General features: G+C 61.7%; 2 protein-coding genes and 2 non-coding genes across 9 annotated transcripts; 3 read left to right on the forward strand and 1 right to left on the reverse strand.

Annotated features, from left to right (window-relative positions):
• The first annotated feature begins 862 nt into the window (after positions 1–862).
• On the forward strand, positions 863–18,105 carry PWWP3A (PWWP domain containing 3A, DNA repair factor). 5 transcript variants are annotated; one of them, XM_039248075.1, is made up of 14 exons: positions 863–900; positions 1,762–1,844; positions 2,497–2,582; positions 3,658–3,728; positions 5,199–6,017; positions 7,031–7,132; positions 9,110–9,180; positions 10,280–10,356; positions 11,057–11,117; positions 12,817–12,892; positions 13,210–13,260; positions 13,796–14,232; positions 15,711–15,799; positions 17,824–18,105. In XM_039248075.1, exons 2-14 carry the CDS (start codon positions 1,818–1,820, stop codon positions 17,876–17,878), a joined length of 2,022 nt encoding a protein of 673 aa, XP_039104006.1. In that variant the 5' UTR covers positions 863–900; positions 1,762–1,817; the 3' UTR covers positions 17,879–18,105. The 5 variants fall into 5 exon arrangements, with proteins under 5 accessions (XP_039104006.1, XP_039104003.1, XP_039104005.1 ...); XM_039248072.1 differs by having other exon boundaries at positions 886–900; positions 1,762–1,887; XM_039248074.1 differs by lacking the exon at positions 863–900 and adding an exon at positions 922–1,020.
• A 2,009-nt stretch (positions 18,106–20,114) lies between these two features.
• On the reverse strand, positions 20,115–20,187 carry TRNAF-GAA. The gene has a single exon. It is a non-coding gene; the product is annotated as a tRNA-Phe (tRNA).
• Positions 20,188–20,299: 112 nt separating this feature from the next.
• Positions 20,300–20,373, forward strand: TRNAN-GUU. Its single transcript has one exon. It is a non-coding gene; the product is annotated as a tRNA-Asn (tRNA).
• A 220-nt stretch (positions 20,374–20,593) lies between these two features.
• NDUFS7 (NADH:ubiquinone oxidoreductase core subunit S7) lies at positions 20,594–26,437 on the forward strand. Of its 2 annotated transcripts, none has more exons than XM_039248080.1 (8): positions 20,594–20,673; positions 21,671–21,704; positions 22,516–22,584; positions 22,948–23,065; positions 23,946–24,125; positions 24,206–24,252; positions 24,881–24,969; positions 26,275–26,437. In XM_039248080.1, exons 1-8 carry the CDS (start codon positions 20,658–20,660, stop codon positions 26,370–26,372), a joined length of 651 nt encoding a protein of 216 aa, XP_039104011.1. In that variant the 5' UTR covers positions 20,594–20,657; the 3' UTR covers positions 26,373–26,437. The 2 variants fall into 2 exon arrangements, with proteins under 2 accessions (XP_039104011.1, XP_039104010.1); XM_039248079.1 differs by having other exon boundaries at positions 20,643–20,673; positions 21,638–21,704.
• Positions 26,438–26,572: the final 135 nt, after the last annotated feature.

Genomic DNA, 26,572 nt, shown 5'->3' on the forward strand with positions numbered 1-26,572 from the left:
TGGGCCTGGAAGGGCGCCGCCGGGCCCGGGCACCGAGCTCGCGAACGCCGCCCGGCGGAGGGGCCTTCCGTCCTCCCGCCGTGCAGCTCCCGGCGGCGCCTCGTTGCAGTCGGCGCCCCCCGCGTCCCCCCGCCGCCGCCCCCCGCCCCCACCTCGGGTGGCTGCTCCCCCCTCCCCCGTGAGAACCCCGACCCCCAGGCCTCAGGCCCGGTACGCTCCCCCCCCCCCCGCCGCGTCAGCTCTCCCCTCCTCCCTCACCCCCTACCCCCGACAGCAGCGGGACGTTGAGTCTGGGGGCGACAGGCTCCGGTGTCGTCGTGCTGAGGGTCACGCCTGGCCGAGCGCCGGGGGATTAAGCTGAAGAGAAGCGACGCGACCCCGCAGCCCGGCCCACGCGCTGGTACCTGCTTCCCGGGCCGCCCCCCAGAGGCTGCGCCGTGGGAACCGCGGCAGCACGTGGCGCCTCAGGAACGTGAAGGTTCTGGAAGGCTCTGGAAGGTTCCCTCCGGCCATGGGAGGCCGCCTTCTCCAGCCTGCGGCGCCCGGAGGCGGGCTGACAAAGGGAACCGGGCCGAAGCCTTTCACAGGCTCGCGTGCCGGGCCGGCAGAGAAGACCGAGGCCGCCCGCCCTCGCCGCCCGCTAGACGCCCCTCGGCTTCGCGCCCGCGCGCCCTCCCAGCGCCCGTCAGTCACTCGCGCGCGCGCGCGCGCCCCCGCCTGCCCGCCCAGCTCCTGTCCGTCAACCGCGTGCGCACGCCCAGCCGGGCGGAAGGGGCGGGGCCCGGGGCGGGCGCGCGGGCCCCATTGGTCAGCGGCGGGGGTGGAGCCTGGCGGCGCCGCCACTCCGGCCCCGCCCCCGGCCCGCGGGGAGCGGCGGCGGCGGCGGTGGCGGCGGAGGCGGTGAGCGCGGGCGCGGGCGGCGGCTGGGGAGGCTCGGGTGCCGACGCCGTTGGGCCGCCGCGGCCTCCTCGCCCTCCGCCCCGTGCTCGGGGACGCCGCGCTGGGGACGCCGGCCGCCCGGTGAGCCCTGCGGCCCGCGGTCGGCTGGCAGGGGCTGAGGCGGCCGGGCCGAGCCTGGGGGGAGGGGCGAACCCCAAAAGGAGGCCCCCGGGGCTTTGAGCGGGTCCCCGCCGCGTTCGCTCCTTCCTCTGTACACCGCGGCCCCGCATCGGCTGCGTACGTCCCTCGTCCCTTCCCGGAACCCCGTCTGCAGCCGCCCTCACCCGCCGCCTGCGCCCCTCTGTGCGCGAGTGAGCCCCCCTCTGCTCTCCGTCCGCAGCCAGGCCCATGTGTCCCCTGAGGTGACGAGCGGCCCGCAGCTGTCCCCGTCCTTCCAGGGCCAGAGCAGGCGAAGGAGCAGTCGCTTCCTCCCGTTTTATTTTTTTGCAACTGGCGGCAACTGTTCACTACCCGGACGGGGGAGGGTCGAAAGCTTTGTTTTCAATCGCTTTCCTGCGAAGGTGGGAGGCAGGCCTTCAGCGCACCCGAGAGTTGCTCGGAGCCTCCTAGACACGAGCCACGGCCCCGGGGGCGGGGGGCGGCGGGCGGCGGCTGCGGTTTATTTCTAAGAGAATTGCAGGCGCCTCCCTAGGGACCCAGGCCAGTCTTGTCTTCTTAACGGTGAGCATCTCCGTGCAGGATTGCAGAACTGACCCCGCTTCCTCTCGGAGAAGCCCCAGTGACCCTTGCCCTTGAGGGTCGCGTCTGTGCTAACGTGGAAAGCGATCGCCTTTCTGAACGGCTGTGCAAATTTTGTTGCAGGGGCACATCTCGTCAGACCTTCAAGTACTTTGTGCCAAATCATTACCACCTGCCACATGAGTCCAAATCATGACGGATGCCAAGTATGTCCTCTGCAGATGGGAAAAGCGATTATGGCCTGCAAAGGTGACAGCCGTTGTGCCGTAATTTCAGGAATTAGAAATGACTTTTGGGTGACAAGTAAAATCTTTATCAGGAGGCAGCTCGGAGCTCTTTCGGTGAAATAATTGAGCCCAAGCAGTTGGCGCTCGGATCTCTTGGCACTGATCCTCATTCCCCAGTTAATGGGGTTCCGGTCTGGTGCTTACAAGGTTACACTTCCAGAAGTGTCTTTTTTTTCCTGCACATAAGGAAAATTAACAGACTCCGCTTTAAAAAGGCATGTAAGGCAGTATGTAATTCCAGGAAATATCTGGAAGGGAGCCCTGTGATAATAAATAACCGGAGTGCCCTGGGGGGACTTTCTAGCAACGTGATGGGGAGAGGCCTCAGCTGCGGGCAGCCACCCTGCTGCCTGCCTGTCCCTGCCACTGACCTCGCAGGCCTCAGTTTCCCCATCTGTAAAGGGGCAGGATTAGCCATGCGTTTGCTGAGGCCCTGGGGTGGTTGCATACTTTAAGAATTACGGGCTCGCTGCCCAGTGCTTCTTTGTGTCACCTGTTTGTTGTGTCTTAGTAACAAGGGTTTTGCTTTTTTTTTTGTTTGTTTGTTTTTTGCTTTGTTTTTTTAATGTAGGTTTTGGCCAGAACGGAGATGTCAACAAAAAATAAGAGAAAAAAGGAATTTTTTCTAAGTGTTCAAATACTCTCTCTAGATGAAAAGTTAAGTGTTGTGGGTTTTTTTTTACTGTTTTTTTTTCTTGAATGGGATTTCTTATACTGTATCTTCCCCCTCCCAAAGCGTAGTAAACTCTAAGCGCTTATTCTTTAGTTGTGAGCACAATACTCTTAAGAGGCAAACACTGATTTGGTGTGTGTGTCCTTTTGGAAATGGAAGATTGATACCAGGTGTTCTGTGTGGAAGAGAGCAGTAGAAAAACAATAAAAGAATACACAGGGGAAGCTCTTGCTGGGGTTCACACGCAGATATTTCCTTCCCACAGACTTGCGTGTCTTTTTCTCAGAAACTTACGTGACAGGCCTGTCAGTTTTGAAGTGTGTGCTATTTCAGCCCGTCCGTCTGACAAGAGGCTATTATTTAGCATTCAGATGGCAAATACGCAGCTATGCGGCAGTGTTACTCTTCTCTTCGTTATCCGGTGATGGAAGAACAAAATATTGCCCAGAATGATTAAAACACCCAGGTCACGTAGGATTGTGGTATTGCTGTGTCTGATGGAAGAATTCCCAATTCAAAGAGAATAAAACCTCGTCCGCTCTGGTTACAGCTTCCCCAGGTCCCCTGGCCTCTTCAGAGTCGCCTCCTAAGCTTGCTTAGTCCCCAGCTCACACTTTCCCTGCGGCTGGGAAGGTAATTGAATACTCCAGTTTAAAAGGAAAGCTCATCCTTTTAAACTAAAACACACTTGCTGGGCTGTAAACAGCTTTTAGTGACATTATCTTCTACTCTGAAAAATCTAACAAAGGAGTTATTTGTGTAGTTGAAAGTAGGATTTGCCTCCTAAAAGTCACAACTTGAATTCATTTTCACTCTTAAATCCAGCCGACCTTTTCTGTCTTAAAAGGGAAAAAAGCAAAAAGACCTCATTCACCAGGATCCTTATTGCCTCTAACCTCAGGCACATGAATTCCTAGTTGGCTGCGACTTTTGGTTTAAGGGGAAGGTTGAGAAGGAAGAAAATGAATCTCAATCCTTTGTCGTCTAAAGAAAAACATGTTTGAAAATGTCGTTGTGGCCTTGGCTGGTCGCGGATAACGGGCGCTTCTGTCCCTGCAGAATCGAGGTGAAGAGCACAGAAGCGGAGACCCTGACGACGGCTCACATCGAACGAATTGCTTCCGCATTGGGTAAGAGCACGTCTGTAAGGGACAGAGGGACAGTGTGGGAGAACGGAAAGACCCTGCTTTCCGGGAAACCCTTAGCTGAAGGAGGAGAATAAAACAGATGTACTTAAACTCTTCCAGAACCTACCCTGGAACCGATCCTGTTCTTAACTCCCGGCGCGGCCAGCTGTGAGCCGGGTCACGTCCACAGCCGCTGGCGCACAGGAGAACGAGACACAGCGCATTTGCCTCTTTGGGGGTGGGGGGATGGGGGAGACGTGTGCTTTCTCCTCCCCTGCCCCCAGCCCATAGGAAGATTGCAGAAATGCTCTTGGCGCTGGTTATTTCTCTGCCTGGGGCTTGAGAGCAGCGGGTTGCATATTTAGACCCCACGGCTGCGTTCCAGGGAGAGAGGGCTCTGTGACCAGCTTCCCCGTTGGACACGTTGTGTGCCGGTGCCCTCTTGGGTGGGGGCGAGGCCGGTCGGAGATGGGAGGCCGACACCCCCCTCGCCTCTCCTAGGTGGGGGCTCCCGAGCCTTGTGGCACTGGGGCCGATTGCCTGCCTCCTTGGTGGCGGCTCTGCAGACCAAGCAGAAGTGGTTTCTGTCGCCTTGGGAGGGGGCCGCGCACTCTTGTACCTGGAGCTGTTTGTCCTGTGGAAGGACTGACTGGGGGTCCTCTCAGGGGTGTTTATGAAATTGGGTCTATTTTTCTGTGTCTTTGGAAAAACAGCTTTTGTTCAAAGCAGCGTCCACCGGGCATATCTTAGGCAGCGCTGGCCGTCACCTCCCAGTCACTCATCATCATTTGTTCAGATCGTGTTAGGGACCGGTTATCTGTAGGAGCTTTTAATATTAAACGGAGAAAATACTGTGACGATAAGTGTTGCGCCCGCTGAGTTGTGATATTGCGTCCATCATCCCGTTCAGATAAGTGGTCTGGGTCTGTGTGTTGGAATAAATAACTAAAACTACTGCAGCCGGGAGGCCAGGCTGAAATCTCAAGTCTCATGCTGCTCTTTGCTGGCTTGCTGCTCTTTTTTGCCCTTGCAAAGAAGTATGGAAAACCTACCAGCCCACGATGGGTCCCTTTCACGGGCTGGCCCTCACTCCCAAGAATACGGTGCCGGCTGGCCGAGTTCCTTATGGAGTTGGCAAGGGTTTTTCTTGATCCTGATGGAATTTGCAGTTGTGAGGCTGAGCCGATTTGGGAAGGGTGTGAGTACATTGGTTTTGCTGGGCTTGCTGGCTGTATTGTTTGGTAACTTGGAGGGATTTGTCTTTGTAACCCAGTCAGGTTTTTTTTTTTTTTTTGGAAAAGCAGAGCCCCAGTGGCCCTGAACAATGTTGTTTTGTGTCCTTGGCCCCCTTTGGGCTGAGGAGGGGCAGACCTCTCTTCAGGTGTGAAAGCCACCGAGGACCTTGTGTGACCTTACGTGGCCGGTGGCCGTGCTCAGTCGTCACCAGGCTTTGTCTGCTTCCCATTCTTGCAGCCTCCCAGAACGAGGCTCCTGCTGAACCCCTAGAGGAGCTGGCCTACAGACGCTCGCTGCGGGTGGCTCTGGACGTCCTGAGCGAGAGCGCTGCTCTGCCTCAAGAAAGCCTTTCACGGGAAGAAAGAACCGCTCTGTGTTCACGAGAGAAGCCCACGGAACTGGCCTCCTTGCTCTGTGACCCTGGCTCTCCTTGCCTCCAGGAGGCTGTGCCGAGCAGATCTGGACCTGAGAGGAGGGAACGTGTCCACCCGAGGCTATCAGGTTCCCCCGCTTGTAAAAAAGACCCCAAGTGCAAAGCGGACCACAAGAAGTTACTCGGAAAAAGCAGAAGCCCACGGGCCTTGGTAGCCCCGCCAGCCATTGGTGGTTCTCAGGACGGGGGTGGGTCCAGAATGTGCTGTGCGAGTTGGACGACCCCCGGTAAAAGGCGGAGAGGTTCAGCCCGGGAGCCCAGCAGGGGTCAGAGGGCGCCTCTGCTCTCACGGGGAGACGACGAGAAAAGCAGCCCTCGAGCCCCTGGCTCCCCGCCCAGAGTGAAGGAGGAGGGTCTGTGGGCCAAAGGACGAGAACCCAGTTTGCGTCTGCGTGGCCCCGCTCTACCCCCAGCCTGCCTGGATGCCCAAGGCCACTCTGCCAAGCGGCTGTGCCCTGATGGTGGCCGGAGGCCACCCACCACGCGACTGAAGCCTGGGGCAGTGGTGTCCCCCAGGCAGGGGCTCGGGAAACGCATGACCCTGCGCAGCGCTGCCAGACTCCGCCTGCCTGCGCCCACGGAGGACATCGGAGATCTTCGAGTCCTGGTGAAGGAAGCCAAAGGTCTGTGGCCGCAAATGGCCTCATGCCGGCAGCGGGCGGGTTGGGGTTCTCCCGGCGCACGTGTGGCCTGCCTCTGGTGTGTTTCTCACCAGGGCCTCACGGGAGCCGATCAGAACGGACGCGGGGCAGGGATTCCCTGGTTCCTTTTTGGCGGTTGTTCCCACCGGGTTGTGATGAGCCCAGTTCCCCCAGCTTCTTGTGCCTTCGGTTTTGTTCTGAGCTAGAGGGGAGGGCGCTGGAGGCCGCGCCTGTGCCTGAGGAACACGCCCCGGTGCTCAGACCTGCGAAGCTAACGCACTCCCGCCGGACGGGCGGGAGGCTCAGAAGTGATCCCCTCGCTCGGAAGGCTCCCGACCTTTTTTTTTTTTTTTAACACTTATTTATTTTAGGGAGAAAGAGAGCAGGCAAAGGGCAGAAAGAGAGGGAGACACAGAATCCCACGGAGGGTCTGTACTGACAGCACCGAGCCCGACTTGGGGGTGGAACCCACGAATTGTCAGATTATGACGTGAGCAGAGGTCGGACGCTCAACCGACGGGGCCACCACGGTGCCCCGGGCTCCCGACTTTTCAGGAATTCCTGCGCCTGCGCCTGCAGTCACGCACCGCGGCCCCTCCTGTCCTGTTGCGGTGCTCCCCGTCTGGGACGCTGACACACCCGTTCGCGTGTCCGTGGTTCAGCACCTCAGGGGCCTCCATCCTGTGTCCTCCCCGCCCCTGCTTGTGTCCCTTGCCGGGACCCAGATCGCCGCTTTGTGTGCTGGCCTTTCACGGAGACTCGAGAGCCCTGTCCCCCCCTCCCTCGCTCTCTCCGCCTGTCTCCTGCTCCCTTCCCTGCCCCCCCCCCCGCTTGTTTTTTTTTTAAACATACGTTAGTCAAAGGGAACTCTGTTTGGCAGTGTGAACACGGGACCTTTTATTTTTGCACTTACGGTCACGTATCACGACACGTTTTTCTTGGGATTGAGTCTCTGGGGTGGTAAGGACGAAAGTCTAATCTGACCTCGTTGGCAGACCGTCGGTCTTCGGGAGAGTCTGTGGAGTTCGAGCCCGTTCCTTCCGTCCTGGAGGAGGATGAGGACGACGAGGAGCCCCCCCGAATCCTGCTGTATCACGGTAAGGCCCACGGCCCAGCCTGGCCTCTCTGGCCGTTTAATTGTTCTCCTGCCTCACTGACAGCCTCAGAGGCGGCGCATCCCCCCCGCTCTGTCTTGAGGATAAGCACACAAAGGGGAGAGAGACTCCCCGGGAGGAGACGGGCGGCCCTCCCTGCCAACTCGCTGCTCCCTTTATGTGTCGCCCTGTCCTCTCCGTGGGAAGGAGGGACAGCCAAGTGGAGAGACGGCTCTGTCGCCACTGTTCGGGGGCGGCCCAGCGCCACCTGCGGACCCTTGGGGATGGCCTTTGCATGCGTGTCCAGAGAGGCAGCGGAGCCCCAGGGCCCCCCCCCCCACGCTATGGGCCCCGGCAGACCGCGCACAGGGGGTGCCCTGGGCCCCTGTGGAAGAGCCGGAGACGCGGAGCCAGAATCCTGAACCGACACCCGCGGGACGTTAGTGTGTTCCCTGGAGTAAATCACTGAGAACGGGTTTTGGGTTTAGACTTGCCCCGGACCTGTCTGTTCTAACGTAGCCGGTAGTTTTTAGCTTTTTTGTCGTGTGCAAAAATTAACGGGTTCACAGATGTCGCAGAAATAGTACCTGGAAGTGCGGCTTGTCCTCCAAGGCCCCCCCACCCCCGGACCTTGGGAGGCCGCTGCACAGGATGCGCTCTTGTGACTTGGCTCTTTTCCACCAGACGGCACCATGCTGCCCTGGGTCCCTGTGGTTTCTTTTTTGTGACTTGGTAACTGGACATGGTTTACATTTCCACATGGTCTTCCTAGGACTCTTCCCTCAACGAGTTGTTACGTACTGAGCCCTCCCCCCGCCATCAGTTATCTCAACGGTGGGTTCCACCACGGCTGCTGCCTGTGGGGCACGGACCTCTGGGAGGGAACTGCAGGCTGGGCTTCTGGGAGCAGAGCGGAAGCCACCGCCAGAGAAGGACACTGTGCCTGCCTCCTCTGGGGCGTCTCCCTCTCAGCCGCTGCCGGTGGGGGGTTCCCGCAGCTAGAGAGACCGCGGTGTTCGTTCTCGGCCCTGCTTTGTGCTTCCGTCTGATTTGGTCTTGTCCCCATCCCCCGGCAGCCTGACGTCTGTCTTGCTGTTTCCCGGGACCTCTTTGTCCTCCCGGGGCCCTGACGGTTCGCTTACAGGCTGAGCGCTTCTCAGCATATGGCTGCCAGCCGTCTGCCCGTCCGTGGACCTTCTGCCCTGGTCACTGAGGTGGCTCCGCGGGGAAGGGCAGCGCTCCAGTCGTGGATCCGCACTATGGTTTGGTCACAGGGGGTTGGAAATCTTAATAAGTTTGGTTTATTAATATGGAGTTACTTAATGACGGTTTCGGTAATTCTTTTTTTTTTTTTTTTTTGGCCTTTTAAGAGCCTAGGTTTTCAGACCAGTGGGCTTGCTAGGAATTTGCTTTTCACGTTGGGGTTTCTGTACTATACTATAATTTTTTTCTAAACTTTTTAATTTTTGAGAGGGAGGGGCAGGGAGAAAGGGAGACACAGAATCGGAAGCAGCTCCAGGCTCTGAGCTGTCAGCACTGAGCCTGACGTGGGACTTCAACTCACGAACCGTGAGATCATGACCTGAGCCAAGGTCAGACGCTCAACTGACTGAGCCATCCAGGTACCCCTGTGCTATACTTTATAAAAAATGTTCTATTTTGGAAGAATCTGAGACAGAGAAGTGGTGAAGGTGGTACAGAGTCCCCAGCTACCAGCGTCTCCCCGGTCACCACCTGTGTGACCAGGGCACGTTGTCCTGTGAAGAAACTAGCTCGTGACCACGGGGTGTGCGCACGGCCGGCCCTGGATGCCAGCACTGTTGGGAAATGGCCTCCAAGCGTCTGGGCACTCTGATCAGAGCTAGCGCCCATCAGATTTAAGCGAAGCCCTAGCAATTGTTTTCTCATAAGTTGTTGAATTTGGTGCATGACTGGGAACTGATTAACATCCTTTTTGTCTTTGTTTCTTTTTAATCCTAGAGCCACGTTCGTTTGAAGTCGGAATGCTCGTCTGGCTGAAACACCAGAAATACCCCTTCTGGCCGGCAGTGGTGAGCAGGGGCGGGCTCGGGGCGCCGCAGCAACCCCTGCCCTTTTGCCCGCTCACTCTCCGCTCTGGTCGTTTGGACCCCGGCAGATATTTTTCCTGGGAGAACTCGATGGGCTTATAATTACAAGCAAGGTTTCTGGAGACATTTTCCTGTGTAAGGGGAGTTTAATCGTTTGGGCGCAGTTGCGTGTGAGGGTCCTGGGGCCGATCTCTGCCGGGCAGGCTCAGGGAAACCTGCCTGAAAGGAGGCCTGTGGTTTGCTTGTTTCTGACATGCACTTGAGACCATTTCTTCCATCGCCCCCCCCAACCAGGAGCATCAAGAGGGTTGAGGTTTTGCAGGGGCTAGGCGCAGCGAGCTCCGGGCTTTCTCTGCACCCGTGTGCTGTGGACTGTCAGTGCACTTTCTGGGTGGAGGCAACATCCTGGTTCTTTCCCCTCCATCCTGTATTCTCTGTGTCCCTGCGGTGTAGATGGGACTCTGATGCTAGCTGTAGTGCTTTAAACTTGTGGGCAGAGACAGTGACAAATAAGAAGAGTGTTTGTGAGAGTTGGGAGACGCTTCTGTTGCGGGAGGCTGGCCTCCCGTAGGTTGGCGTGGCCTCCACAGGTGGGGCCGACCGGCAGTGACAGCAGGTGCGGCTCCCCTGCGTGTAGAAGTGCAGCATGAGCACATGCGCAAGCAGAGCCAGGGGCCAGGGGTCGGGCACCCTGCTTCCCTGTGTCCTCGGCTGGTCCCCATTCCCTCCACTCACGTTTCTCCTGAAGATGAGGATGAGCGTGCCCTGCTAAGGCAGGGGAGGGTCTCATGTCACACGCGGGGTGGTCGGCAGCAGTGGGCTTCGCTCTCTGTCACGAAAGGAAGGAAAGCGCAGCCCGTTCAGTCCCGCCCCGCCGTGAGCACAGGCAGCGCGAGCAGCAGTCGGGCCGGCATCCGGGCGCCTTCCCCAAGGACCCTGCCTTCGTCCCCCAGCCCCGGGCTCCTGGCCACACGCCGCTCACGCCTGTCCTGCACAGTGTAACTGATGCGGAGGCTGTTTCAGACCCACGGCCTCTCCTGGGTTCTTGACGTTTTCTTTATCTTCTTGGGTTTGCCAACAGGTCAAGAGCGTCCGGCGAAGAGAGAAGAAAGCCAGCGTGCTCTTCATCGAGGGGCACATGGACCCCAAAGGGAGAGGGTAACGCAGCTGTCTGCTCTCTGCAAAAGCTTCCCGGGTGAAGGCCCGCCAGCTCGGGGGCACTGGTGGGGGTGGGGGCGGGGGCGGGGGGGGGGGTTGCAATCCAGCTCCTGGAGGAAGAATCCAGACAAAGGCTGTCAGAGAGGCCGGTCAGGCAGCCCGGGTGTCCGAGCTCTATCTGCCAGCTTGGAAACAAGGCCCAGACGGCCCTTGGATTGTACTCGTTCTCCAAACTGTACCGTGATCCGGCCACTTCAAGTTGTGTGAGCCGCCACCTGCCTCCCCGGGTTTTGCCATTTGCCTGGTTGTCTGGTCACCCTCTACGGGGTCTCAGTCCAGGGATGGAAATGCACGCGAACGTCCCCTTCTGCTAGAGGGACGCTTTGGAAGCACATTTTGGAGGCGAATGCGTAGAGCTGGCCTCTGGCCCCCTGGCCCTGGGGTGCTGCCTCCACCCCCCGCGGGCAGCCTCAGCCACGTCCCCTCGGGGTCCCCTCGGGCTCTGCCAGTCTCCCGCCAGGCCTGTCTCTGAGGGGCTTCCCCGGGCAGCCGGGGGGTGTGGTGGCCTTGGATCAGGAAGCCGGCGCTGGCAGAGGCACCCCGCAGCCCCGACTGGGTTCAGCAGCGGGGCGGGGGGGGGGGCGTTTTCTCGTGGCGGGAGGCGCGGCTCTGGCGCTGAGCTCTGCCTGTCTGCTCCCAGCATCACGGTGTCCCTCCGGAGGTTGAAGCACTTCGACTGCAAAGAGAAGCAAGCGCTTCTGGTAGGTGGACCATTGATGCTTCCGTGAGCGGCTCCCTCAGCGGCGGGTAGCTGCACCCCTCGCGTGACCTCGGTCCACAGGGCCGTGCCTGGCGGGGACCACAGTCCCCCGGGGAGGTTGCCGGCCGTCCCCTCATCGTACAGGTGAGGCTTTGGCGCGGAGGACAGCTCGCCCAGGTGCGAGGCCGGCCCCTCCTGCGGGCTGTCGTTCGGAGGCCATCCTTGCGCCAGGCCACCATGGCCCCCCCCACAGGGGCTTCCTGGGCTTTCCAGTGGCTGACACCCCGAAACGCTGTCATCAGCTCAATTGTACCCCGAGCCTGCGAGTCACGTGTCCATTGAACACGTCGTTTTTTCGATTGTGAGACGCTGGCTTTCAAAACACAAAGCCGGCCAGGGGAAAGGCCCATCAGCCTCCCTCCAGTGCCCTTCTCCTCCCAGCCTAGGGAGCGGGGTCCTGGGTTTCAGGTCACAGTGAAGCCTCCTGTGGGGGCAGCGGCTTGTCCCTGCTATTTGTGGGGACGGCCTGGGACCGGGAGGCTGGAGGCCCCCTGGGGGCCGTGTGGCTCTGAGGATGGCAGGCACAGGCTGCGGTGTGGCAGCGTCTGGGGGTGACACCCCACCGGGTCCCGGCCTTCTCCTCCTGCTGACCTGTCTGCGCCTGCGCGGTGGCCCCGTGTCCACCCCGTCTGCTGTGAGCTCACTTCGGTCTTGGAGTGGTGGCCCTTGCTGGGCGCCCCGTCCCCATCAGGGTGTGCGTCGGGGCCCTCTAACAGGCCAGCTGTGGCCTCAGGAGCTCCCACATCCCCTGAAGCACGAGCCCACAGCCCACGTCAGGGCTCCAGGCACCTTTCCCGGAGCGGAGGGGTTGGAAAGGAGGGCGGGAGTCTGGAGGTCTGTGTGCTGTAACCACGTGAAGAGTGCGTTTTGTGACAAAGATGGCGCGTGGTCTCATGTAATCAGACGCTGGGATGGTGCCTGTCCCTGTTTTCCTGCTGTCCGAGAAAAGCTAGGCTCTTCTGTTAGGGGGGGTGGGCACGGGGTCCCCGAGAGGCCCTTCCATTGGGAGGAGCACCACCTCCTGGAGCTGTGTGCACCGTTCGGGTCCTGGGGTGATGGCCGTGGCTTTGCCCTGTGCTTCCCCAAGTGAGGGGCCACACAGCCCGCCATCCCCGGTGCCAGTCAGCAATCCCTGCTGGGCCCAGAGGCGCCCCCCCCCCCCCGATCCCATGGGAGGAGGCCGGGTGGAGGTGGCGGGTCCTCATCCTGGCTCAGAGGTCCTCCGTTTGCGGTGAGGATCTCGAGGCCTAGGCAGGCCCCCGTGGTGGCCGGGTGTGCTCCTAGGGCGGCACGTCTCCCGACTGACCCGGCACAGGTCCCAGCAGAGGACACAGTCGACTTAGAAGTGTTTCTGTTGTGTGACTTCCAAGCCTTGTCCATGTGAGGGCGACATCAGCTACACGCGGGGGCGTTCGCCTTCTTCTCATATGGTCCCCGGTCTTTAGCCCCAAAGTGCTCAGCTCACATGCGGACCCCTTTCTGAGTGGCTCCGGCCCCAGACCTCGGCGTCCATGTGCATCACCTGCCCCCGCCTCCCCCACCGGCTCTACTGACCCGACACTGGAGCCAGGCACGTGGAGATGGTGGGAGAGCCCCCACGGCCTCCCGCTGACGTCTCCATCTGGGCCTTGTCATTGCAGAACGAAGCCAAGGAGGACTTCGACCAGGCCATCGGCTGGTGCGTCTCCCTCATCACGGACTACAGGGTCCGGCTTGGTACGTGGGCCCGCACGCCCTTGGGTGGGGGACGGCATGGGGGACAGCACGCAGGCCTCTGCCTACCCTGGGCACACTGCCTGGGCCCAGGGCAGTCTTGTCCCCAAAACAGCGAAGGCCGAGCTGCTGGGTGTGAACCAGAGGTGGAGAGTGGTTTCCGTCTGCCCCAGGTCCTGCTGGGCCACGAGGCGGCACCCTGACGGCCGCGTTGTCCCGTCAGCCGTCTCTGGAGGCAGCCTGGGTGGTGCTGACGCTGGGCGGGCGGCGTCTCCAGAGCCTCCCCTGGTGGTGACCGGGCGCCCCCACCTCCTCTGCAGGCTGCGGCTCTTTTGCTGGCTCTTTCCTGGAGTATTACGCGGCCGACATAAGTAAGTGCGCCGGCTCCTCTGCAGGGGTGCAGGGCGGCCGCCTTCTGTGTCTGAAGTTCAGGGGGTGTCTAGACGGAGGCCAGGCTGTATCCCGAGCCTGAGCCTAGATTTCCAGGGGCAGACTTTGCCCGTGCCTCCTGCCCCCTGTGCGCTGGGCACTCGGGCCTCTCCTCTTAAGTGTGACTGGTGCCGCTCTGCGCCTGCCTTCCCTGTTGCCCGAGTTTCTGGTTAACTGATGGTTACACTGCAGCCCATTGTCCCGGCTGTTACAGTGGGGCGGGAGGAGTCCGTGCTTCCTTGGGGGACCCAGGGACTCCGCTCATTTGGGCCACACGTGGATTGGGCTGAGCTGGGGAGAGATGCGGGGTCCCGTCAGAGGAGGCAGCTTTGTGTGTGTTGCCTTGGGCCCACCCCCGTGTCCTGGGGGGCTCGGCACCTCACCCCCAACAGCCTCAGGCACACACCTAGTGAGGGGAGGAGGCGGGGAGTTCTCCCAGCAAGGCCGGCGGCCCCAGGACATGTCGGTGCTCCACAGGTTACCCCGTCCGCAAGTCCATCCAGCAGGATGTGTTGGGGACCAGGTTTCCCCAGCTAACCAAGGGGGACCCCGAGGAACCTGTGACGGGGACCCCCCAGGGAAGGAGGCGGCCATGCAGGAAAGTGCTGCCTGACCGCTCGCGGGCTGCCCGGGACCGAGCCAACCAGAAGCTGGTGGAGTACATCGTGAAGGCGAGGGGCGCCGAGGGCCACCTACGGGCCATCCTGAGGAACAGGAAGCCGTCACGGTGGCTGACGACGTTCCTGCACTCAGGCCAGTACATGACCTGTGTGGAGACGTACCTGGAAGATGAGGAACAGCTGGACGTGGTGGTGAAGTACCTCCAGGGGGTCTACCAGGAGACGGGCAGCAGGGCGCTGGCGCGGGTGAATGGCGACAGGATCCGCTTCATCCTGGACGTCCTTCTGCCTGAAGTGAGTGGCCGCGGGGGGTGGGGGCAGCAGCCGGGGCCGGGAGAGGGCCCCACCCAGCTTTGCCCAGGAGCCGGGGCCCGGGCACAGAGTGGGGTGGGGGGGCATTGCAGCGTGGAGCCAGGCACCCGCTCTGCGGCCTGTTCCGCTGGCTGGCGGTGTGACACAGCCTCGGGGGTTAAGCTCTGGGGGGGGGGGGGGTTAAGCTTCATGGTCGGGGCGGGTGCCCGGGGGCAAGAGCCGAGGGCTTTGTCCGCGTGTGCGTGTGCCTGCGGGGCCTGTTCCTGGATGGAAGCCGCCTGCGGAGAGGGAGTGGTCGTTCTCCACCCGGCACCCACCGCACCCGCGGTGCGATGGGCAGGAGCACTCGGGACCCGCCGGTTATCTAGAAGGTTGGGGCTGTGTGGGAAACTATCAGACTCAAAGATCTGTAACTTTGTACAAACTGGAAGCTTTCAAATCTGTACCAAAGTGAGAAAGCGGCTGCAGCCACGTGCGCAGCCCCCGGTTGGAGTAGCGGCCTCTCCCCACTTGTACGACTAGCTGTCTCCTCTCAGGCGATTGCGGGGGGATCCCCAGTTCTTGATCCTTAAGTGCTTCCGTGTGTGTCTCTCAGCGTGGTTCTGCCCTAGGGACACTGGTCCCCATGTGGGGACAGCTGTGGTTCCCACCGAGGGGGCTCCTGCTGGGAGGCCGCTGAACCCCCACAGTGCTTGGGACACCCCAAGAGTAAGCTGCTCTGATGCCAGCAGCGCCCGGGTGGAGAGGGGTTGGGGGGTACCTATAAAGGTTTTAAATGCTCATTTTTAGGAGAGCGTTAGCAGGGGAGGGGCAGAGCGTGGGGGACAGAAAATCGAGGCTGGGGTCTGTGCTGACAGCACTGAGCCCGATGCGGGGTTTGACATCATGAACCGTGAGATCATGATCTGAGCCAAAGTCGTATCCTCAACCGACTGAGCCACCCCAGCGCCCCTAAAGATTGTATTTTCAAGTAGTGTCTGTGCCCAATGGTGGCCGCCACTCGGGACCCGGCAGGGGAGTCGCAGGCTTCACGGACCGAGCCTGCTGGGTGCCCCGCACGGGCTCTTTGAAAACACTTTCTTACATGACCACAATTCCGTTATGTCACCTACCGAAAGGAGGAAGGACTCCTCAGCGTCAGGCATACCGCGTGCTCAGAATGTCACTGTCGTAGTTCTCCACTGTGTGCCCGGGTAGCTTATGGACTCAAAAACACGCAAGTTGCTTTGGATCCCGCCTTCCATTCTCCACTGCTGGTGACATGAGCTCTCGTCCCTCGTCCCCAAGATGGTGTTAACTGATGTCATTCAGGAGTTTCCCCACAAGCAGAGATTTCACGGGTTCCGTGCACATTTGTGGAGGCTGGTCCAAAGCTGTCCCGGGCCCCAGCACATCCCCCCCAGCCCCGTGTGCGGCGCGGGCCCCCAACCCGAGGCTGAGCATCCCCCACCGTCTTGCAGGCCATCATCTGTGCGATCGCTGCAGTGGATGCCGTGGATTACGAGACAGCCGAGGCGAAGTACCTCCGAGGACCTTCGCTCAGCTACCGGTAGGCTGCTCTGGGTGCCGCGCCCGACCAGCGGCAGCGAGTCTGGGAGGGCTCATGTCGGCTGGCGCTGGCGGCTGTAACCCCAGGCCCTCTTCCTGACGCACTGGCCCAGGTGCCCAGCCAGGGAATGAATTGCAAACATTCGAAATGCACGTTAGTGCTTGGCCAGGAGTTGCTGGAAGGGGGGACCCAGCGAAGCCAGCAGTGGACGGACGTTCCCCTCTGGAGACTCTGGGCGGGGGCCCTGGGCAGGGCAGATCTGGGCGCAAGCCCAGGCCCGCGCCCTGGACGCGTGCCGGCCTTGCTGTGCCTAATCGTGTTTTGCAGTCGCTCATGTTTGCATTTCGAACTTTGTCCCCCTCACCCCGACGCCGTGGCCGTTGAGGAAACAGTAGGATTAGGTGGTGGCAGCCGCCCTGGCCCGTTCCTGGCCGGTCAGAAGAATGCGGTGATCAAGATGTTTCTCTTCCGTCAGCATAGTTCATCGCCCTTGGATTTTTGGCCCCCAGAGCCCCTAATCCTGTCTCTGGGCTTGCTGCCAGGCCTTGCTGGGAACAGGCTGGGCCCGCGTGGCAGTGACAGGCTGAAGACTCAACTAGAGTCACCGGCCGAGGTCTCTGTCCAGGGCCAGCCGGGCACACTGCCCCGGGATGCCAGACGGCCAGGACTGTCATCCCCGGTGCGTGCCTCAGTGGGTGGGGAGGCCTCCCGCGTCACTATCCCCGGGAGAGCCAGTGTGGCTCCGCGCGCAGGAGGGTTGGTCTGGCTGGCTGCACTAACCCGACAGGAAGGGCCTTTGGGAGCAGGGAAACTTGGCATGTCTGCTCCGGGATCTCAGTGGCCAGTGTGGCGCCCTCCACACCCACACAGAGAACAGTGTTCTCCAGATGGCAGAGTGGGAGCCGCACGGGTGCAGAGCGCTCCTCAGGGACTGACCGCTCTGCCAGTGAGGACGGCTCCGTTTTCACGCTTTGCTGCTGCTCTGGGTCCCCTGGGTCGCCAGCGTCTTGAGTACTGACAGCCTTTACCTGCTGTGAGCACATCAGGGGCACCGTGGAAATGCCATCGGCCGCGCCGATAATGGGCCCCAGGGACGCGACCTCTAACCGAGTTTGGGGCCACTGTCCCTTCTGCCCCACAAGGTGGTCTCCTGTTCCGCCGGAACCGTGAGCACACGTGGACTTGCGGGGGCTTTGCTGGGTGCCATCTGTGTCTGATTTTTGTCACTGTCGCTGCCCGGACAAGTGTGGCACGCCAGGCCTCGGTTTATGTCATTCCTTTTACCAGGGAGTTGCTTAACAAGGACAAGTTGATGGCTCACTTTCTGTGAACAGTTTATTTTTTTTTTAATTATAAAATCCACAGAACACAAAATTTACCGTCTTCAACTGTGCAAGTTCAGTGGTGTCAAACACACTCACACTGTTGTGCAGCCATGCTGCCGTCTGTCTCCAGAACTTTCTGTCTCCCTAAACTGAGACTCTGTCCCTATGAAACACGGACTCTTTCCTACTCTTTAAGACACGATGAGGGGCGCCTGGGTGGCTTAGTCGGTTAAGCGTCCGACTTTCGCTTAGGTCATGGTCTCGCGGTTCGTGGGTTCGGGCCCCGCGTCGGGCTCTGTGCTGACTGCCAGATCAGAGCCTGGAGCCTGTTTCAGTCTATGACTCCCTCTCTCTCTGACCATCCCCTGCTCACGCTGTCTCTCTCTCTCTCCTAGAAATAAATAAAAACATTAAAAAAAAAAAAATTAAAACACGATGAATTACTGGGGTACCTGGGGGCCTCCGTTGGTTAAGTGTGAGGCTCCGGCTCACGGTCCTGGGTTTGAGCCCCGCGTTGGGCCCTGTGCTCACAGCTCCTGCCTGGAGCCTGCTTTGGATTCTGTGTCTCCCTCTCTCTCTGCCCTCCCCTGCTCACTCTTTGTCTCTCTCGAAAATAAACAAATGCTAAAAAAAAAACCAAAAACAAAAAAAACATGATGAGTTGACTAACACGAGGTTATCTCCTTTTATTTTCTGAAGGGAAAAAGAAATGTTCGATAACAAGCTCCTGGAAGAAAGGAGTCAGCGATGCTGACGGGAGGGGCCGCAGGACGGGGGCCGAGTGTGCACTTCTCATCTGTGGCTTCCGTTCTCCTGTCTGTCTGTGGAAGGTACAGTTCCTAAAAGGTTTTGAAAGCAAACGTTTTATTTTACTTACTGTTATTATTCGTGACCATGCTGTAGCGTTTAATATGAGGTGCACATTTGTTTTCTGTGTTACAAAGCGTTGTATCCGGTATTAAAGACTTGTAACAAAGCCCAGTGCGTCTGGCTCAGCCGTGTCTTCAGCCGTGTCTGTCCCCAGGTGGGCCCCGAGTCCGCGGTCCTGTGCTGTAGCGCTCGCTGGGACTCCGTGCACGAGAACGCACGGAACACACGTCTTACGATGGCCTCTTTTCCACTCGGTCCCCGTGTGTCGCGTGCGTGTGGTGCGAGCCCGGCCCCGCGGCGGCTCGGAGCACGTCTCGCCCGCACCAGCCCCCGCACCAGCCTACCTGTCCGAGGGCCGTGCCGTCACGCCCACCACAGCCCAGATCCGTGTGTGCGCGGCTACAGTGCTCCTGCAGACCATGGCCTGTGCCTGCCCTGGGCACACAGGGGGCAGGGCTTGTCACCCCGATGCCCAAGTGTCCCCGGCTCCAGACCTTGACCTTTGGCGACCGGCCACGTAAAGGGCCTTACTTAGTTTCACCTGGCCGGTTCTCGCACACAGTCCCGGGAATCCGGTGGCTGGTTAAAGCCGTGCTCAAATGAATTATTTATCGTAAGCTGACCAGAGGCTGCACCTGGAAGTACACGGAGGGGAGGTTCATTTCGAGACCCTGGCCGTGGTCTGTCCCCAGCCCAAAGGTGCAAAGGAATGGTGCCACCCCTTCCTGTGGTCACCGCACGCCAGCATCGAGGCTTCCTGGGATGCACACACCTCGGCACCTGCTTGCACACTTGTCCACTGCTTACGGAAAAAACGGTTTAAAGAAGTAATTCGGTGCTGGGGGTGGGGGCTGGTACCTGGCTGGCTCAGGTAGTGAAGCAACCATGACCTCGGTGTGTAGGTTAGAGCCCCCCATCGGGCCTAGTAGAGGTCAATTAAGAATAAAATCTTAAAAAAAAAGAAAAATGGCGGGTGCTGGGACGGCTCAGTCGGATAGGCATCTGACCCTCGATTTTGGCTTAGGCCCTGGTCCCAAGGTTCACTGACTGGGGCCCTGTGTCGGGCTCTGGGCTGACTGCACGGAGCCGGCTCAGGAGCCTCCATCTCCTGCCCTCTCTCAAAATACACTTTACAAAAAACAAAAGTAATTCATGTGCAGGGGAAGAAGCCGAACCTCAGGGAAGCACAGCTGCTCAGAACCGCCCACCCCCGCGGGGCCCTGTCCCGGACTCAGTTCCCTGCCCGATGCGCCTGTCCCGGCTCCAGACTCTGCTGCCCCAGCGCCCTGCCCTTGGGGGGCCTCCGTGAGGCTCCTCTCCCCTCCCTCAACCAGCCCGACGTCCCCTTTGCCCCTCCCGGCTTGAGTAACAGATTACCCGGACCCTAGTGGGGGGACTGGAACTCCAAGGGCAGCCTGCCCGCGGCTCTGGGGACTCACGAGGTCGCAGTCGGCTGGCAGCGGGGCTGGCGGCTCGGCTCGCCCACGGGGCAGGGACCTTACGGGAAAGCAACGTTTGGATAAGGCTCAGACACCGCACCCACTTTGCTTCAGGAACTGCGGCAGGTGCTAAGGCCCGGGGGCGGGGTGGCTACACGGGAGCTCTTACTATCTTAGCGACTTTGCTGCGCCTCAAATTATTCTAAAATGCAAAGTTTGTTTAAATAAATTTAAAGAGATCCAGCGCCACAGGCTGGCGCGTAGGGGGAAGGAACTAGGAAGGGGCCGCGGCTCCGGCTCCCCGTTGGAGCGAGACCGCCGGCTGTGCCGGGCACGCGCACGCGCGACCAGCCCCGCAGGGGCTCCGGGCGGGGCCGAGGCCGGCCTGCCCCGCCCCGCCCCGCGCTTGCGGGTGTGAGCCCGCGCCCCCAGGTGCACAAGCCCAGGAGGATCGTTAGGAATTAAGTGACATGCAAGCGGCAAGTGTTTTCGCAAACCGTTTCGCGGGTTTTGACCAAATGGGATGGAATTGTGGTCTGGGGGGGCGGGTCAGGGGTTGTGAGGGTTCTGTTCTGTCCCTCCCACGCTGGCCTGGGGTGACACTGGGGCGGCGGTGGCCGGAAGCAGCCCCCCCCCCCGCAGCACTGGGGGCTTCCCCCTCCGCAGGGGCGCCAAAACGGCTGCCGAGACCCGGGATCGAACCGGGGACCTTTAGATCTTCAGTCTAACGCTCTCCCAGCTGAGCTATCTCGGCGGGCGGCAGGGGCCGCGCTCGGCCCGCGTCCTCGCGCGCCGCTCCCGCCGGCGTGTCGCTCCCCGGCCGCACGCGCCTCCTAAAGCCTCGCGGGGCGCCGGGCGGCAGCGCCGTCTCTGTGGCGCAATCGGTTAGCGCGTTCGGCTGTTAACCGAAAGGTTGGTGGTTCGAGCCCACCCAGGGACGCGGCTCCGAACTTTTGTTCCTGAGGTAAGAAGACGGCGAGCGAGGTAAGAAGACGGCGAGCGACGCCTCTGCTTTTGCCGGGACGCTCCCCGCGCCACGTCGCGTCAGCCCGGCCCGGGTGGGGCGGCCGGGGCCGCGCGTCAGGAGAAGTCCGCGCGGGCGGAACGCCCCAGGCCCGGCTCCTTGCTTCCGCGCCCCGGCCGGGCCGTTTTGAGAGACGGCCCTGGAGACCCGGAGCGCTAAGGCGGACGGACCGCAGGGGTTGTTTGAAGGCCGAGGCCAACATGGCGGCGCTGGCGGGTGAGTGGGTCGCGGGCCGGGGGTCAGCGCCGCGGGGCTGCCCCTCCGGGTCCCGGGAGCGGAGGGCGCGGGGGCCGCGGCCGCCCGTCCTGCTGCGGGACCGCCGCCCGCCGGCTCAGGGGTTGAACGCACGGAGCAGAGCTCAGAGCACCGCGGAGGGAGGCAGTTGCGCGGAGAGGCCGTGGTCGCGGCTGTTTCCGCAGTCCGGGCGGTGCGTGCGTGTCCCCGGTGCGGAGCGGACAGACCGAGCGGCGCCCGGGAGGGAAGGGCGTTCACTGTGCCGTGAGCGTGTCCAGAGCCCGCAGTTTCCAGCTGGGGAAACCGAGGCACAGAGAGAGGCAGCCCGCTGGGGACTCCCGGCCTGGGCGGTCAGCTTGGTGCTCATGCCCAGCCTCTGAAACCCCAGAGGCCCCAGCCCCAGGCCCGGAACCTCTCCGGCTTCTGCGGACTTGTCTACTCAGCACACTCGTCATGCACCAAGTCACAGGACCCCAGGAGCCCCAAGGAGGCCCTAGCATCTTGGGAGGGACAGGCACCACACAACACGTCGATGGAGATGCCGCAGGGTGACAGGGTTAGCGAGCCTGGGGGCTGGTGTAGACCTGGAGCCTGCCCCATGGGAAGCGCTGGCAAGTGCACGTGTGGGGCAGGGTGCTCAGGCAGTGGAAACTGCAAGTGCAAAGGCCCTGAGGCAGGAGCGACACTGACATGCTTGAGGAAAGGGAGGACAGCCCTGCTGTGTTTGGCTTTGCTTTCAGGGTCTGGGGTATTAAGCAGGGAGGTGACACCGTTTGGTTCATACCCTGAAAGACCTCTCTACCCAGCGTTTGATAAGTGGAATTTAGATAGACCAAGGGTAAGAGGAAGGACATGCCAGGCGGGGGCCTCGTGGGTCAACTCCTGGAGGCTGGACCCTGCCAGCCAATCCAGGCCCTGGGACCACCGCCTGTGTTGCTGCCTGCAGCTCACTGTCTCCGCCCCACGGTTCTCTCCACAGCTCCCGGCCTGCTGCGCCCGCTCCTTGCTCTGCGGTGAGTGCCCGTGTCCCCTCCTCAGGGGGGCGGGCTCAGCGGCTGGGGGGGGAGGGGTGGATCAGCACCTCAGGGCTGGGAGGGCCCTGTGGCCGCATCTGGCAGGGGGCCCAGCTGCTGAAGGTCACACAGTGCGTGCGGCAGCACCGGGGCTGGCAGCGTCCTGCGGCAGGTGGGGTTCAGGCCCCTTGGGGACAGTCCGACTCGCGTCTGCCTGGCCCGGTTCCCTCGCAACTCACTAGCTGCCTGTTGCAGGAAGGCGTTTGGCGCATTTGCTCAGCTCGCAGCCTCGAGGAGGCCTCCCTAGGCCAGCGAGGCAGGCAGCCACCGGGCCCCCTTGGTGGACGGAGCCCCGCAGGCGAACGGCCGGCGCCAGGGGCCCAGGGACACGGCAGATCGAAGGAGTGGCTCTTCCTAATGGAGGGCAGATGGGAGGCTTTGAGGAGCACACGGATTTGGGCAGAGTTTGTCCTGTTTTGATAAGGACTTTTTCCTGGGGATTAAATACACACTCAGTGTAAAATTAAGGGGGAAAGTAGGGAAAATGAGAGAATTCTACAATGAAAACTAGACACTTTGTAGCCCGGGGTCAGCAGACTTTTTCCACGAAGGCCCCGGTTGTCTCTGCGCAGACCACTCAGCTCTGCATTTGTGAAAAGGGCTGTGAAAATGCAGAAATGCGCGGACGTGGTTGCGTGTCAATAGAACTTTATTGACAAAAAGAGGCAGAGGCCCAGATCCGGCCCCTGGGTGCAGTTTCCCCCTCGGTGTGGCCCCTGTGACAGCGGCTCGGGCCCCCCTCTCCCCACAGCTCCGGCGCGGGCAGTGCTCTGCAGGTCCGAGGTGTCCGTTTGAGCGCGGCCGCGGACGGCGCCAGCAGGTGAGGCCAGCCTTCCTGGGCGCCCACACGCCCTCAAGCCTCCCCTCGGCACGGCAGCTGCCCGTGGTGACTTCTGGTCCCTCCCTCCTCCCCGGAGGGTGATGCAGCTCAGTCCCTGTTGTCGGGGCGAGTGACAACAGACTGTGTCCCCAGAGTGCCCGTGTTCCAGATGGGGAGACAGCTCCTAGACGGACAGGCCGGCCGGGGCCGCAGGAGCCAGGCCGGGTGTCATTCCTCCGTCCAGCGGGCCCGTCCTGCCCCCCCCGACCCGGGCCCCGCTTGGGGCCGCCCCCCGAGAGGCTGCTGGGCTGGAGGCTGTCGGGATGCCTGCCTGACCCCCCGCACTATGTGTTCTGTGCCCAGCACCCAGCCCGCTGTGTCCAAGGCCGGAGCCGTGGTCCCCAAACCCAGCGCACTTCCCAGCAGCCGGGGCGAGTATGTGGTGGCCAAGCTGGACGACCTCGTGAACTGGGCCCGTCGGGTGAGCCCTGCCTCTCCTCTGTGCCCTCAGTGCCCCTGCCCTGCCTCCTGACCCCTCCCTCGGCCCCCAGGGAAGGTGTCCGTAGCTCTTCGGTTTCTGTTCATTCCTCTTTTCTTTTTTTTTTTTTTTTTTAATTTTGTCTTTAAAGTTTATCTTGAGCGAGGGAGAGGGAGACTGTGAGCAGAGGAGGGGCAGAGAGTGAGGGGGAGAGGGGACCCCAAGCAGGATCCGCATGGTCAGTGTGGAGCCTGACACGGGGCTCGAACCACAGACTGACCTGAGCCCAAAGCGAGTCGGGCGCTTGACTGCCTGAGCCTCACCGGCGCCCCTCCTCCTTTCTCTTCTAACGGAGAAGTGGTTCTGGTGACGGGGAGTGTTGTGCAGGCCGAGACTGTGGCTCCTTCCGGGAAAAGCCCGAAGACCCTCCCCCGCCCCAGGACTGGCCACAGAACAGTTTGCTTTGGGTCCCCCCCCCCCCCGCCCCGTGAATCACGTGCGCGTCTGGCTCCCCCTGGCAGCCGGCCCTGTTTGACAGGACAGTAGCTCCCCAGGCCTCCGCTCGCAGTCCCCCACCGTCTCTGTCCACATGTGTCTGTGGGACAGCAGGGCCCGCGGCCTGGCACGGAAGCGTCCGCCGCACCGTTGGTGGCGGTGGCTGCTCGAGACGCGATCAGGGCCGCCCGCTGTGCAGCCTGCGCCCCGTCCCCTGTACTTGCACGGAGTGGCCCGTGGGGCCCTCTTCCAGGTCCCCGACGGGCAGAGCCAGCAGAGCGCTGGCCCCCCGGGGACCTCCCTTTCCCTTCCTGGCCGGCACCCGAGGTCACGGGGGAGGCGGGCCGACCCCTGTGCCCTCCCCCACTGACCGCCCGGCCCCCGGCAGAGCTCGCTGTGGCCCATGACCTTTGGCCTGGCCTGCTGCGCCGTGGAGATGATGCACATGGCGGCGCCGCGCTACGACATGGACCGCTTCGGCGTGGTGTTCCGCGCCAGCCCGCGCCAGTCGGACGTCATGATCGTGGCCGGCACGCTCACCAACAAGATGGCCCCAGCCCTGCGCAAGGTAGGCCCGGGCCCGCGGCCCGCCCGTGGCCCTGGCTCGAGCCGCACCCAGCGACCCCCTGCCCCCCACGTCTCTTCCAGGTCTATGACCAGATGCCGGAGCCTCGCTATGTTGTGTCCATGGGCAGGTGAGTGCCACGCGGGCCCCGCCACAGACACACCGGCTGCCACCTGCCGGCAAGGTCCCGAGGCCCCGGGGCTGCGTCCGCCGCCCTCCCCAGCGCCCCTCCCGCCCCTCAGAGTCGCTCCTGCTGTGTGCGCGTCTCTGCCTTGTCCTGCCCCGTGCACTCCGTCCTCACGTCACCACCTTCCCCGTGTCCTCGGACGCGGTCTCATCACCCAGCTCTCGCCGTGAGGTGCCAAGAGGTTCACCCTGTTAACATGCGTGGGTCCGTGATGTCCTAATCCTAGAACATTCCATCAGCCCTATAGGAAAGCCCCTCCTCATCACCAGTCACGCCCCTTCCTCCCCCTCCCCAGCCCCTTGCACCTGTGAGCCTTGGAGGGTGCATGTTCCGGACGCGTCACGCACGTGGACTCACACCCGCGTGGCCTCCCGTGTCTGGTTCCCTCCCTGAGCGTCGTGTGTTCGGGGCCCGTCCGCCTGCCCTGCCTGGTCCCGCTGAAAGTCTCAGGTGGCCGTACTCCCATCAGTGCCTTCGCATCCCATTTCTGCCCGTTCCTGGCCGCTGTGTGCCCCGGAAGGCAGCTGTGGGTTTAGGGGAGTGGGTGTCCTCACATGCCCCACCCCCCCAGCTGTGCCAACGGAGGCGGCTACTACCACTACTCATACTCCGTCGTGAGGGGCTGTGACCGCATCGTGCCCGTGGACATCTACGTCCCAGGTAAGCTCGCTCCGCGCCCGCAGTGGAGCCGTGCCAGCCACCTCCCATTTCGTGGGCCCCGCACCCCGGGGATGGTGGGCTCCCCCCACTGAGACGACCAGATGTGGGTCCAGGCAGAGGGGCGCGGCCCCAACCTTCTCTTCCCTTGCCCCTGGAAGGTCTCCCCAACCGAAGAGGCGTGGGTTTTATCCAGATGCTGGACCAGCCTGATCCTGGGGGGTGGGGGGACACTCCGCCAGCTTTACACTACATTTTCAGTATAAAACCAAAAAAACACAGCCGGAAAAAAGAGAACCGTGTGCCAGTGTAAGTATGTCCCCTACGATGTTTGTGGCACTGACCCTGGGGAAACACTGGCTGTTTGTCTCAATTCCGTGTTACTGGGTGTCCATGTGTTACCCGGTCACACATGGGCCCCAGGGCATCCGCTCTGACGGTGGTTGGAGGGCGGGGTCGCTGCTTAGCCTGCAGACCCGGCTCTTAGTACAGGCATGGAAAGCCCGGCCCGAGTCTTCGCGGAGTGGCGGCACTCAAGGCCACAATTCCAAGTCCCCAGAGAAGCTGAAGTCCCACCTGGCATCTCACAGGGCGGAGAAATGGGTTTTGACATTAGAGTCAAGTTCACGTGCCGTTGATTTGTTTTGCACTCCGCGGATATTCCACGCCAGGCCCCGGGGCGCCCCATGCAGGGGGGATGGAGCCGCTCTGGTAGGGAGGGGCGCGTAGGACCCACCTGCGGGCCAGGGGCCAGGCGGCACAGGGATCGTACAGGGTCCTTCTCCAGGGCTTCCCCTCGGTCTGCAGACCACGTGGGCCTCCCTGCCCGGCCCCAGCTGCTCTGCCCCCGCAAGTCCCCACACGCTCCCTCCTTCCAAGGGTCCACCACGAGGCGAGTGTGGCCCAGGGTCAGGAGGCAGGCCGCACGTGTCCTCCAGGGGTCTCTGAGCCCGGTCATGGCGGGTGTGGGCAGGGCATCTTGGTCCAGGAGTGGTGGCCTCTGCTGGGGTCAGGATCTTGGCACAGCCCGCCTTGCTGGCTCGTGCCCTGTGACAGGCCAGACCCCCAGCTCAGGCAGTACTGGGGTGTAGGACCGGGCTCTGCGGCCGCCCGTGGAGCCCTTTGACCTGCACGCTGGCTCAGGCACCCTCTGCCAGCAGGGGGCGGGATGGGGGACAAGGGTCAGTGACCCCAGCAGGGAGGACGAGCCCAGGGCCCAGAATGCGGTCACTGGTCCAGGATGAGCCCTGGGGCTGTGGGCCCGGCCTCCCAGCTGCAAGGAAACTGAGGCCCGGCCCCACCCCCCAGGCTGCCCGCCCACAGCCGAGGCTCTGCTCTACGGCATCCTGCAGCTGCAGAAGAAGATCAAGCGGGAGAAGAGGCTCAGGATCTGGTACCGCAGGTAGTGCCGGCTGTGCCCGGCCCCTGCGGAGGCCCTCAGGATGGTCAATAAACCTACTACGCCCACCTGTCACTGCCCCTCACTGTGTGGGTGGGGGGGGGGGGGCATGGTCAGCTCGCGGCCCGGGGACCCTGCACGTGGCCTTGCAGGCCCACGAAGGAGGGGAGTGGACAGATCTGAGAGCTTGAGGAGGGCACCGGAGGG

Source organism: Hyaena hyaena, unplaced genomic scaffold (assembly GCF_003009895.1).
Source record: "Hyaena hyaena isolate Hyena2069 unplaced genomic scaffold, ASM300989v1 scaffold_302, whole genome shotgun sequence".
Lineage (NCBI taxonomy): Eukaryota > Metazoa > Chordata > Mammalia > Carnivora > Hyaenidae > Hyaena > Hyaena hyaena.